Source organism: Buteo buteo, chromosome 7 (assembly GCF_964188355.1).
Source record: "Buteo buteo chromosome 7, bButBut1.hap1.1, whole genome shotgun sequence".
NCBI lineage: Eukaryota > Metazoa > Chordata > Aves > Accipitriformes > Accipitridae > Buteo > Buteo buteo.
The window spans coordinates 12,162,744-12,176,901 of record NC_134177.1 but is presented as its reverse complement, the minus strand read 5'-3'; the positions used below and the strand labels follow the sequence as shown (position 1 = coordinate 12,176,901).

At 40.2% G+C, this 14,158-nt stretch overlaps 1 protein-coding gene across 2 annotated transcripts in view; it reads left to right on the top strand.

The window, feature by feature from the left end:
• Window positions 1-430: 430 nt before the first annotated feature.
• Window positions 431-14,158, top strand: part of ARMC9 (armadillo repeat containing 9) — a 73,981-nt gene continuing 60,253 nt past the window's right edge. Inside the window, exons 1-7 of one of the 2 annotated variants that reach the window (XM_075031565.1) lie at window positions 431-538; window positions 947-1,042; window positions 2,746-2,871; window positions 3,530-3,700; window positions 4,692-4,847; window positions 7,513-7,605; window positions 9,019-9,043. In XM_075031565.1, coding sequence (XP_074887666.1) covers window positions 992-1,042; window positions 2,746-2,871; window positions 3,530-3,700; window positions 4,692-4,847; window positions 7,513-7,605; window positions 9,019-9,043 — 622 coding nt within the window. In that variant the 5' untranslated portion in view covers window positions 431-538; window positions 947-991. Of the gene's footprint in view, window positions 539-682; window positions 800-946; window positions 1,043-2,745; window positions 2,872-3,529; window positions 3,701-4,691; window positions 4,848-7,512; window positions 7,606-9,018; window positions 9,044-14,158 lie in introns of those variants that run through there. The other variant, XM_075031566.1, reaches the window with a different exon arrangement.

Here is a 14,158-nt window from a genome sequence, read left to right as displayed (position 1 = left end):
GGCCTTGGCCACAGGCTGTTTTAGCCAGAGCGGAATTACTCCCTGCGTTTGCATCCCCTCAGAGAGTGCAGTGCTCGGTGGCAGGGGCAAATACTGTCAGATGGCTGTAATGATTGTAATTAAGAAAGCATGTAATTGTGCAACTGAAAGCTATGGGCCTACGGACCAGCACAAAGCGTGGTGCGCTTTTAGAAGACTTCTGGCTTGCCCAGGATGGCAAGGGGGTACAAACCCATATGTTAAGAGAGTAGATAATTTTAAAAAATGAACTTGACCCCAAACTCCCTTCAAGTTACGTCAGAGAGTGGAAACCGGCAAAAAGCGATTCTTCCCAACCAGCGGGAAGCGACCGCTCCACGCGCTCCAGGGGACGCTGCCCGCCGGCGCCGTGGAGACCCACCCTCGTCACGTGACGGGCCATTCCCGGTCTGGGATTGGCTGAGAGGGATCATGTGTGGCGGGAGGGGGCGCGGTGTGGCGTGGAGAGTGGTCGCGGTTGCCAAGGCGACAGGCGGCGGCGCAGGGCAGTGCAGGGCAGGTAGGCCGCGGCGCGGTGGTGCGGGTGGCACCCGGGGTTCCCTCGCTTCCCTCCCCGCCGGTTGCCTCAGGAGCTGCTGGGTCGCATGCTCTCGGCCCTGAGGGGGCGGCCGCAGCGCCCCGGCCCGGTTTGGGGGATGGGTGACGGCGGCGGCGGGCCGCACCTGGAGGCGGCTGTGTGAGGAGGCGGTGTGACCGCCCCGCGGCCTGGCGAGAACGGCGGTTCGGGTCGGAGAAGACCGGCTTCGGAACTTCTTTGGAGGTGCCTTACGGGGTGGTGGTGGGGGGATGTCCTTCTCATGCGGTTTGTTTGGAGATGAGGTGGCTAACGGGCTGTGCGCGGCTGGGCTGCGGTGGGGCTGTGCGAAGGAAACGCTGTGCTGTCTGCTAACACCCCCCTTCTTTACAGTTTTCGAGGTTTATCAACGATGAGATGTAGCAGTAATGCTTAGCGATGGGTGACGTTCTAGCTTGTGAAGCTGAGTTACTCGGACTAGTGAGAGAGGTTGGTTTTCTCTCTTTTTTTTTTCTTTTTTTTTTTCTTCTTTTTTTTGGTTGAAATGAGCAAGGCAAAATTTTATAATGCTTGTATTCAGAGCCAGCTGTTGTAACTGTGGTTTATCTGGCCAAGTGTTTGCTACACCCTGAAATCATATTGACTCCTGTCATGCTCTGTAGATTCAAAGAGCTCAATGTCCATTAAATGCTAGCAGTCAAACATCATATCAATCTAGAATTATCCATTGTTCATTGCAAATGAGGCTTTCATTAAAGGAGCAGTTAAGTTGATTAAAACAACAGACAGCTTTGGGACTCAGGTCCACCTTGTGATAATGGTGAGATCTTTAAACTATTGCTTAGCTGCCATCTCATTCCATATTTGTACAAAATCACGGAGGCATATAAAAACCCTAGAGCTGACAAAGCCCAGGCTGAAGTCCTGAGACTACTTATCTCCATGGTTTAATGCCTAAGCAGGATTTTCCAGCTACACACTCCTCTACCCATATTGCCCATAAGAGGTAATCAGAATATATTAGAAAGTGTGAAAAAGGCAGTGAGAGGCAAACTTTAAAGGGCAGGTGCCTCTATGGTAGTCTGCGCTTCAGTCTTCTGGATAAATTGACTAAAATGGGATAGTTATGATTTGGAATAAGAGCACAAACTGTGATCTCTGCTGCTTGTTAGTGTCTCATTCCTTTGGTCAACACTGTGTTGGTAGCCTGGTTTAGAGCCCTAAGTGAACACCAAACCAACAACCTAATCCCCCTGCCTTGTGTGGCGCAACCTATTGCAGGGTTCCACAGATGCTGGTGCTATGGAGGGGTGATCAAGAGTGGCAGTCAGCTGTCACTGTGCCCAGCTTTCACCAGGCTGTCTGTTGAAAGCCTGGACAGTTGCTGCCTGCCTAAAGAGTCTAGCAAATGGCAAAATCATACACAACTTAAATCTATTTGTGGATCTTGGAAAACAAATCTAAATAGAGGTTTAAGTACTTAATCATTACTATACTACCGTTTGTGTTAACAGTGGGGAAAATAAATTATTCCTGTTCTCTGTGGCAAGGTTGGGAACCCAAATCAAATTTGCAAAATGAAATGTAATGTCTTGCCTCAGCAACCAATAACTAAGACTCCTGAGGTGGGGGGAGGAAGGGAAAGTTGCATGTAATATAGTGACTGTACATTGTGGGAGGAAGAGGCAGGGCTGTTTATCTCTTTCTCAGAAGAATAGTACTTAATTAGTTGTTCATTAATTTGGCTTGCACAGCTTCAGTGACCTGGCTTAGAATTTAAGCTGTCCAACTGCTGCTGTGGAGATGAGAGTCACACTTAAGTATTCTGCCCCCTGAGAACATTATTTGCAAGGAAGTTATTTACTTGTTTCTTCAACCAAGGTATAACATTAATGGATTTTAGTTCTTTTTCTTCTTTGGTTGAATGAAATTACTAAATCGAGGGGCATAATTCTTTCAGGGAGGATGTGCTCAGTTGTCAGCACTATTCTCTAGGATGCAGGAGGAAATTTAGTTGAGAGAGAGTATTTTCCTGCCATGAGGTACCAGTTCTTGGTTTGTTGCTGTTCAGTCTTTGGCATTTATGGACCCTGCTACAGAGAAACTTTATAGGACTTTGGCAATTCATGGGTCACTCACTGAAGCATTAATAATCTAAAAAAATATTCTTCCTGTATGTTTTTGTCTTGTAGTATTTGGATTTTGCTGAATTTGAAGAAACAGTGAAAGTATTTACAAAGGAATGTAAAATAAAAGGGAAGCCACTACCTAAACCAGCAGATGTTTCCTCAAGAGATTCAAAAGCTTTGCCTGTTCAGGTAATGCATCATTTATGCTTACTTTAAGTAATACTAAAAACAGTTTAAGACCACTAGCCACCATGTGAATTATTACAGCAGTGAGATTATCTGAACTGTCTGAACAGATTCTTGATTATTTGAAGAAGTCTGCTAGCAAGTCTTCTTCCAGTGCAGGAACTGTCAAGTTGGTGGTTTGTTGTTGGTTGTGGTTTTCTGGGGTGGTTTTTTTGTGTTTTTTTGTTTTGTTTTGTTTTTCAGAACTCTAGTCCTTTTGAACCTGGAACAGTAGGTTTGGTTCATGCTATTTTAGGTTTTTAGCTTGCCATGCTTTGGTAAGACTGATTTTCACACGCTGTAGACATTTATTTTTCACTTATGGTAAAGGTGGGTCCCCAGATTGACATGCTTGAAAATCTGAGCTTTACTACTTGTACTGATGGTTGATTCAGGCTCTCAGAGATATTAAAGATAGGTGGAGAAAAAATATTTAGGTGGTCATCAAATGGTGAGAGATTTTGGCTAAAACTTTAATTTAAAGCTAATTAAGCTAAAATTTAATTAAGCTAAAACTTAAAGTGTTCAGATGGCACTTGAATTCTTCATTCACTAATCTACTGTTGAAAAAATGTAGCTGTTTTGTGTTTGTTTTTTCACTGAATGCTTTTCCCCTTTGCAGAAAGATCTGCTTACAGCATTTGAAAATGGTGAGCAGAAAGTTTTCTTCCAACTCTGGGAGGAGCATATTTCATCTTCAGTCCGGGACAATGAACCAGTTGCTCAGAAGCTGGAGTTCTATCTTCACATACACTTTGCAACCTACCTCTTAAAACACTCTATGGGAAAGCCTGTAAGTTCAGTTCACAGTTCAAACTTCAAATTGTTTTTGTTTGTTTTACTTCATTTATTTGTATTTAGTGTGGATGAGAATGGGATATTTAGTAAGAAGAATTCCCAGAGTATGTATCTAGTTTTTGAGCCACAGTCTGCATTTTAGTTGAACCAGACCCCTTGTATTGTGAAGTACAGAGATGGAAGTTGCTGATGTCCTTATCTTGGAGTTCCTGAAGTATTTTAACTTGGAAAATACCAGTATGCTGATAATTTCACACCTCTAATTGTAGTCCATAGGAGATTCTTAAAACACTTTGCTCCCAGTTTGGACTGAAGCTGTGTGTTGAAGTATAAACATTTCTGATGAAATGGGAAAGCTGAATGTTGACCAGCTCAGTATATCATATTGAAAACTATAATTCCAAGCTGTCATAAAATAAAAACTCTGTTACATGGGACTTTTATGATGAAGAGACATTTAAGTAGCCTGGAGTCAGCCAGGTCAGCCAGGGCTTAAGAGCTCCTGCCTTACACTTGTCAGCTGCTACAGGAGCATTGGATGCCTTCAGGGTGGCTTTTGGTCTGTTCTGTGTGCCAGCTCCCCTTCCTGGTGCTGTGTGAGTGGATTTTACAGTTCTGCACTTACCACTGAAATAAAGCATGTTTAAAGTAGGTGTTTCCTCTTGGATCTGAGTGTGGAAATGGCACTCTGCTCTAGAAATCTAGCCTGAAGTGGGCAGGAATAATTTACATTCAAAAAGCAAATGTCCCTCTCTTCTTTTGTTGGACCTGGATGACAGAAACAACACCACTGGTTTAAATTTTCTTTTTTGAGTGGTGAAAACAAGATACAATACTCTCTAGTTAAACAAATGTTGCTTTTTAGATAACAAATACTCTGGGATTTCAAACTTGATATTAATGTATTTAGTTCTCTTGCTTGTATTTGCCAGCTTTACAGTGCATTCAGAGTGGTAGTTTTCTAAATATGCTGCTTTATTTCCTAGGACAAAGCTGAACTTGAGGAAAGGATTTCTCATTTTAAGACATACCTGGAAACAAAAGGAGCTGCACTGAGCCAGACTACAGAGTTTCTTCCTTTCTATGCTTTGCCTTTTGTTCCAAACCCCATGGTACATCCTTCATTTAAAGAACTTTTCCAGGTCAGTATCTATTTTGCAGAGATGGTATTTATCATGATTTTTCTCATGGGATGATAGATATGGAATTATGTTTAGTTTGGTAATTGCTTTTATTGTTTCCTTTAACAGAAACTGTACAATAATAAAAGAAGATATATTTGATGAAGGAAGGGTTGTGAGAGTGCTATCAATAAGAGAGTACCATCTTAAATATATATTTCATGTTTGCTTGAGTCCTGAATCATATGCCAGCTCTGTGTCCATAAATAAGAATTGCTGCCTCTCCTTCCTTTCCACACAACCCTGAAATATGCATGCTTCTGGGACCCCACTATCTGTGTATATGTGGCTGGATTTAAAACCTGATAGCTAGGCATAAGGAGACTGAAGCAGTTTCGTTTCATGTGGAAAAGAAAGTCAAGTTTATAAGTAATCCTCCTGTAACAGAAAATGAGCCAGTGTTGTCTGTGTTCTGAGACTTTTCTCCCCTACCCGCCCCCTCCCCCCCCAAAAATGCTGGAAGAGCATAGATGTGCTTAGTGGTTTGGTGACTCTTGCCACAGGCATTTTTCCTGGTTAATTTTTTTCTTAAATACGTTTTAGCCTTTGCCTTTGAATGGCTATTTCGGAGTTCAGTTCTTAGGCTTGTACGTGCAAGGTGAGAAGAGAGTGTAAAAGTTAGTGTGCTTGAACTTCAAAATAGATCTCATTTGCAGGTGCGTTTTCAATGTGATGATGATCTACAGTTATTCTATTGATGAAGAGGTAATAAAACACCCTTACATTGACTGCTTTCTGGGCACCATGCAGGTAGATGGTTAGGAGATGATGTCCAGAGCTGTGGTTTGATATTCTGAAGTATTGGTGGCAATACCTGTGGGGAAGGTACAGCCACTGTTTCACCTGTGGTGCAAAACTACGCCTTCTTGATTTTGCTGGAAGCGTCTGGTTATGCGGTTGCATTTGGACTGGATCAAGGAACTGATCTGCTTTGCTGCCTGTGAATGTGTGTGTATACACCTCCCATGTACATGCACACGCACGCACATATGCAAATTTGTTTGTAAAATATGTATAATGTTTTGCAGGGTTATATGCTTGAAATGCTTAACCATCCTACCACACGGACAGTTGTGCTGGCTTATCTAAGTAGCTGTGGGCAGTTACTGTGGTGGGAGGAGGCGTCTTCAGCCTGCACTGCTGCCACACGCTTTTTGATATCAAATCAAAGCTTAAGTGGTACTTGCCCTAGGGCTGACTTCGGATGTACCAGCTGATAAGGAGCTCCAGTTTTACACCAAAAAAAGGCATATACTGCCATTTTCCTTTGGGACTAGCTATAAATAATGAGATGTACTGGCTGATCTCAGAGATGGGATATGACTACTCTTTTTTAATTATACTTAGCAGCTTTTTTTTTTTTTTTTTTTTAATGCCTTATCTAAGATGAGATTCTCAGGTTTATTCATAGTAACCCAGTGTCCAAACTCTTAGTCCACCATCACTCATGTTTTCTTGTGGGAATTGTACAGCTCATTCCATGTTAATGTTGAAACACAGATTGTTTTACATTTGAGAAAGAACAGCAGTGAGTCACAAGTCTACTAAGCAGTGTTCTTATGGCTTTTTTTTTTCTTGGGCATCTGATGCTTTATATAGCTGGAGTTCCTGTCTATTTGTGTAATACATTTTGAAACATAATAAACACTCCTCTCTGCAGGAGACATAGTTCCTTTGGTAATATGCAGCATACTGTGGTGCACCACTGTCTGGATACTGAATTCATAAAAACAGCGAGTAAATTCTGTATGCTCTCCAGCATGGTGAAATGAGGGCAAATCCGAGCTGCGAGAACAGCTTGCAACAAACACATATACAGCAGTAAATTAGGAAGCTCCTGCTACTTGTTGGAAGATACTGCTTTTTCATCTGTTGGCTAGCTTCTCACCAAGCAGAAACTAGCTTAACTGAAGGTTTGAAATAGAAGAAATGAGTATTCAGTGAATTCTTAGGTGTAGTTTGGCTTTATTCCTTAACTATTATTTTCTTGTGCTTATGAGACACTATGTCAAGCAGAAGACAGCATTCCAGTTAGCAACTGATATGTTGGTCTATTTTTCATTATGTGAGTTGTTTTTCTCCAAATCCTTATTTTAGAAATGTTGTACGCTGATCACTTATATCATGAGGTTTGCAATAATTATTGACAAAATTTACAATTCCCAGATCTTGTTAGGAGTGAAAAATGACTACAATGATTACTTTTTGAAAACTGAGCGATGGAAAATTATTCATTTTGTACTCTATTTAATAAATTTACAATTCACATTAATCTTTTCATCTTTTTCTCAAGTTGCTTGTATTTTAAAGCTACTTCTAATTTAGAGGCAGTTGTTGCATGTGCATACAAGGCACCAACACTATACGATAGTTTTACACTTGAAATAAAGCTACATCGTGCTCTTAGAACTCTTGTCTAGGAATAATACTAAACTCTTCTGACTTCTGTACCCTTTTATGGGTAGCTAGCAAATGCATTCACTTCAGTAACAGTGAAGGGAAAATATTTTCAATACAATGCTGGCTGCCTTGTTTACTAGTGGAAGGTTGCTGTGATCCAAACAGTACTTTCAGCAGAGTGTACATATTTGGTGAACAACTGTCATAATTTGTTTTTCTTTTCAAGGATTCTTGGACATTGGATTTAAGGACAAGATTGGAAAAGTTTCTGTCTCTGACTGTCAAAGCCAGACTGACTCCTCGGCTTCTCACATTATTTGTATCCTTTTGAGAAAATACTTTGAAGATAATTAGAATTACTATAAAGAGGCAGTATAATTTATTTGAAGTGTGTCCTGCTAAGATTTATTGCAGAATTTTAGTAATGTTGCAGTTCAGTGTTTTTGTGATAGGAAACATTGTTTATATGCCACATTAAAAAAAAAAACTTTTGAAAAAGTTATGTGAAGACACTGTATAGATGCATATGAACCTGCATATTTATCATATGACCATTCTTTGCTTCCATGTATAAAGTACAGGATACCCAAAGGTACCAACCTGAACTGACTGCTTTCTGAGGATTTGTAAAGCTGTTGGTCTTTTCAGTTAGTCATTTCAGGGACTAGCTGAAAGTTTTCCATGGCTTTTAAGGGTTCCAGAAATTATTGTTTTACTAAATGGCTTGTGCTTCAGATGGCAGTATTGTTAAAGTATTGTAAAGTTAAAGCTTCAGTATTGTTAAAGCTGTGTTGTCAGGCCTGATTTGCAAACTAACTAGCTGTTTGACAAATTTTCTTCTCCCTTTTTGGTCAGTATAGTTAAAGGCGAGGTAGAGAGAACTGAATTGGAGTTTTTGTTTCTGGCTTCCTCTCTTTTTCCCCCCGCTTCCTCTCTTTTTCCCCCCGCTTCCTCTCTTTTTCCCCCCGCTTCCTCTCTTTTTCCCCCCGCTTCCTCTCTTTTTCCCCCCGCTTCCTCTCTTTTTCCCCCCGCTTCCTCTCTTTTTCCCCCCGCTTCCTCTTTTAACAGGAGAAGTTGAAAGTCCTTTTCCTGCTATATCTTACTTTATTCTAAAGCAGCATGTTGCCATGGTGGTGTTGAATGATGAGCTGGAAATTATATTCCTTCTGTTCCATACCTGCCCATTTGCCAGGATGGGGGGCAGTGATCATTTCACTCCCATGTTATAGATGTTTGTGTGGGAGTCTGGCACAGAACAGTTGAAGAAAATTTTGTCTCTGCTTATTCCTCTTTATGGAGTAATGGACTGGATCTTAATTGAGCCCTGAAGGTATAAAACATCACTTGCCCTAAAACATTTGCATATTTGTATGTTGATTTTATGTAAAATCAGCGGTTTGACTTTTTGATTTTGGTGTTAATACATTTAGACTGGAGTTACCGTATCTTATACTTCAGGGTTGGATCTGGTATCTTTAAAGGTCAGCAAAAAGTCTCAAATCTCCATGCAACATTGTACAATGTGCACTTATGAGATTTTTATGTGTTTATTATTGATTCATTTATTCTTGCTCTCCTGTGAAGCATCAGGCATTGGCTGTTGGCTGGGACAGTAGGAATATTTGGCTTGGTTGGGTTTGCCAGTTGGTTGAATTTCTCATTCTGTGTCTCAGGAGCAAACACATACTGAAAGGATGCATGTTTTCCTGAACTGCTCCTCCTTGTACAACAGAAGGAGAATGGACAGTGCAACAAAGGTAAATGCTGAGATGTGGTAAGGATATTCTTTAAGATTATTAGGGGCTGTAATAGTACTGGAAAGTACACCTGCAATGACGGGGAAACTAGTGATGCATGGCAAAAAGTCCTTTGAAATCCAGACCCCTGTCTTGGTGATAGTTATTGCTAGACTGCTTGAGCTCAGTAGGGTTGAGCACACGCGTGTACTAGAAATGGGAAAGGGCCTAGTAGTAGGATTTGTGTTTTAAGTCTATTCTTATGGTAATATGGTAAAAACAAGTGGAGAACTCTGTACAAAGTGCATACCAGCTCTCCATTTTTAGTTATGATGAAAGTAAGTTTCCTCAGATTTCTTTCCTTCTTTCTTTTTTATGTTCTCCTTGTGGTGGACTTTCCTGAAGGCAATAATTCCATACTCTGATTAAAAAGAAATAACTACATGATTGGGCCTGAATTATTTTGGGCCTGATTATCATTTGTTTGGGCGGGTTCTGGGCTTTGTACAAGTACAGGGACTGTCATGGTACTGAATCCATGCAGGTCAGTCTTGATTTGTAGATCTGTTATGTGCCTTAGAGGCTGAGTTGCCTTGGAGGTTTGGATTTTTCATAAAGGTTACTTGAGGCCTGTCTTGTATGAAAGTTTTGGATCTGAGAGGTTATTTTTGCAGTATGCTGCTCAGATCACATGGGATCTACACTACATACTCACTGTTGGAGAATGTTTACTTTATCAGTGAAGGAGAAACGCAAAGAAAATTAATAGGCAACACACGAATGAAGAGCAGTATGGCAGAGTCCTGAAAACAGCCTTTTGTAAATAGTTGCCAGTCATTAGTCTGACATACTGAAGCACTTCAGGTTTGGGTGGTGAGGTGCATATGCTCTTGGAGGTGTCCTGGAGAGTTTAGTGGGTTTACCTTGCCTGATAAACCTGCTACAGTCTGGCTTTTTACCCATTTGCTAAAAAACTTTAATACCTGTGTGACTTTCAAAACTATCTGTGTGGCAGTTGTACTTAACTTACAGCTCTCCCATGTGTTTTCAGTTTGGCTGGAAAGGGAAGAATTGCAGAATGGTTGGCATCTTGCACAGAAAGCTTCAGACCTTCTGTGTGTCCTCTGTGCTAACAGGAGTGGTGGGAATGAAGTATGTGGAAGTGTGTTCAGCTACTTTCCCCTTCACTGTCTCATTACAAATCTGTGGATGAATTCACAGCCACTCTTCCACTGTTTTGGGGAAGGGGAGAGCGGGGGAAGTGTGACAGGCTGCTGCACGAGAGAAGGTGAAGTGTGACCTACCTGTCTGTCAAGATCTGCTATAGTCTGAATGACTATTAACGTGAAAAGATGTCAGTTTAGAATACTGATAGTAATTTTTATGGAAATGAGGTAAGCAAGAAGGAGACAAGGTGACTACTGTGTCTCCTAAGAGCAAGATTTTGGTGTCACCTAAGGAGCCTTGGTGTCTGATAGCAGTTCTTGGGACTGCAACTCCTCTGCTGAGAGCTCTGCTGCATTGTATGCAGGAACTCAGCCTGGCTGGAGTCAGTACTTCTAGCAAAGTAGGTGAGGGTGGGCTGAGATGAGAGAGAGACAGAGCAAGCACAAGTTTAGGAAGCATGTTTGAGGTGTAGGTAAGTTGTAAAGGTTAACAACCAATCTCTCACTTAGAGAGAAAAGCTTATGTGCATATGTGTAACTCCTTGGCTGCTCTTAGGAACTGGAGTCAAAACATTAAAAAGGCTTGACAGTTACATACATGAGAGAGGAGGCAAGAATACTGGTAGAAATATGCAGTAGTTCAGATGATCCCTAATGCCAGCATCTTCATTTGGCAAAGTCACAAGCTTTACTGTACACTGTATCTTCCTAAACCAGGAGGTTAGTCCTCTGTCCTTTATTTTCCCCTCTTTTCCTCTAGATATGAATAATGGGTCTGGTAGGTATTGGGTCCAGAGCTTTTTTTTCCCCCCCTCTATAAGCTTATCATATGTAGAAAGCATTTGTCAGTGCTGGGAGGTGTATCTGGGAGAGGGAAACAGAAGCCAAATGTGTTGTGTTACTCCGATTCCTGTTATACGGGTGCAGTTTGATCACCGCTGCAAGGTGACATAAATGTGAACTGCTGCTGAAAGGCACTCTTTCCTTTTGCCCAATCCTGACTCAGATGACAATGATTTAACATTTTAAACAAGCAACTAAATATTAATTTTTATCTGGACTGGTAGTTCTCTGATCTGTCTGCATGAATGCTGTTACTGGTAATGGGGATATGGCAGGAATGCAAGGGGGAAATGGGGCAGCACAGGACTAGCTCTTCCAACAGCTGTCTGTACTTGGGTCAGCTGCATGTCAATGATGAAAGTTTCCTTCTCTTTCAGTAAGAGAAACTTTCATGAAATAATTTTCCTTTTTCAGCGAAATTACTTATGTGTGAGAAGATAGTGATATAAAAAATGCAAGATATGTCAAGACTTTGTGATTCCTCTCTTTGACTCTCTTTTCTCAGTAAAAAGCAGTGTTTATAATTGATAATCCCTGGATTTAACAGGCAAGGGTAAATTGGACCCTGTTTCTTAATTGTCAATAGTGTTCATGAGCTGCATTGAGTTTTGGTTATGTAGTTTTTGCTGCTGACTGTAGTTGGAAGATGGATTTTCATCGCTGGAAATTTTCCCCACTGGGCTATGAAAAGCAAGCAAATTATGAGTAGGTTTATGTTTCATGACTTGGTGCTTCCAACTTTCCTCTGGGTGAAAGTCATGCTCTAGATACATCCACTGGAAATTTCTGAATCAAATGTGTTGTATCACAGTTAAATAAAAATGTATTCCAGTTTGCTTATCTAAGCAAAGGAATAAAGTGCTGAAAAAGTGGCTAGTTTTGTGCAATGGTTGCTCTCAGAATCTTTACTAGTTTAGAAAAATATTCTTGTTTTGGAGCTGTATCATATTAAAGCTGTGGTAGCTGTTTAGCAGTGATGGCTGTGGAATAAAAATAAATTCAAAGTTGAATGATTATTATGAAGGAAGAATAATTTGGGTTGTCTTTGGAAGCTGTCTTAACTGTTCTGATTTTTAAGTTGATGAATATTGATTGCAGTTGAGATGGTTTTAACAGCTTAAAGAATTGTAAAAAGTTTGGTGCTCTCAGCAAGATTACTTAATGTTACTGGGAGCTGTTCTAGTGTTTTGTTGGGGGTTTTTTTTGTTGGTTTTTTTTTTTCAGGTGGGTTTTGCTGGGTGTGAACAGGATCTGTGGCTTGTCACAGCTTCTATTGTTATTTCACACCAGTTTTGGCTCCCTCCTAGAAAGTATAAGAAAAATATCATTAGGGTGGCTTGATTTGCAGTTTGATATCAGGTGTCAGTCACAAATCCTGCAGGTGCAGAATGCTGTGATTCATGAATGGTTCTCAGAAAGCAGCCATTCTTAGAGGGGAGGAGACTGAGAGAGTAAAATAACTGTCTTTTTTTTTTCTTAAGTCATAGATTTTGAAAAAATACAGATTAGAAGTGAGAAAATGTACCTTCTCTGTATTCCATGCTTTATTTTAAGACTGTCAATTTATAGTTAAAGTTTACAGCTAAAGTCTATTCATGCGCATTTTCCCTAAAAGGTCCCATTAAAAAGATCATTTTGCTAAACTTCCTGAAAGTAAAAATAAGTTGTTCTCCCATCTACTGCTTTTAATATAAATGGGATAAAAGCAGCCTATTTCAGAAACCCTAAAATCCATAAGATGTGACAAGTTTTTAAAGCAATTTCCAACATCTGAATTCATAGAGCTATCTAATGACTTTGATCTTTTTAATTTGTAATGAAAGCTTTACAAACACTTCTGTTTGAATAGTATTTTCCTGGCAGTTTTACATCTCTTACATCCATGTGTTTATTGCTTTTTGAAGCATTTTGTTGGATGTTTTTTGGCAGATACTTGTCCATGATTAGTACATTGCTACCTGCAATATAACTAGATGGCCATTGTAAAAGATGAATTGTGAAGGTCTACCAGATAAGCCATGGTGCTAATACAGCACTTCCACTCCCCATTTTTCCCTCTGCTGAAGATTACCACCCCTATGCCAGCTGTTGTGGGGCAGCAGAGGTTCAAGCCTGAGCTCAGAGAGCAGGGGAGCAAATGGCAAGGGACAGTTTTTTAATAACTACACCTAAATTCTCCAGAGCTTGTTTATCATAGCTGCATGCTTCTGTGTTACAGTAACATGTGATCTACGTCTTTATGGAAAGAGGTAGTGAATCATGAAAGAGGATAATAGTTTCCTCAAAGATCATGGGCAAAGTCAGTTCATAGCCAGGAGTAGGAACTAGTTTTTCTAGTTTCCAATTTTGCATCTTAGCTACTTACTTTGTTTTTCTTCCTTTTGGGTCTATTTGGACCTAAACTGTGTCATATTGGGCTGTTTGGAATGCTTTACTCTAACCCCAAAATTTTTTAAACTCTGTAGTCAAGCTGATTCCTGCCCATTATTTAACAGAAAGTCCTATGGTAGATACTCAGTCTGTCTGCAGATGGGCGCAATGCCATTTTCACAACACTAGAGAAATACTGGCTTCTCACCAAACTAATTTAAAACATAATGTTCTAGCAAAATACATAAACATCAGCAGTGACAATAGAATTATTGTGCCTTACTTCATATTTTTGTCCAGTCATGAAGATGTGCACTGCAGTACACAGCTCTAGATTCTATGCCTGACTTCCATGTAGAATGCTAATTTGGCTAGCTCTGAGACTGGGCTGGAGGATACAGATTTTGGTGCTTAGTTTGCTTCTTTTGTCTCTAATTGAACCCAAAGGAACAAAATGTATCAGGAAAGTAACTGGGTTTTTTTATTATTTTTAATTTAGACAAATAAAAGAAAAACTGGAGTTATTTTCAGGAACTGAAGGTACTAAAAGTAACTCATAGCTTACTATCAACCAGTAAATGATGGAATCACCTGAAAAATTTTGTGTAGAATTAGAGAATTCCCTGCAACTTCAAAGAATTCAATGAATATTTCAATAGCAGATGAGGAACTGGATAACTTGAATGTTGTTTGGGTTTTTTTTCTGAGTTATACCATTTTCCTTGAAAGATAGCATACTTAGTATTTACTTTAAAAT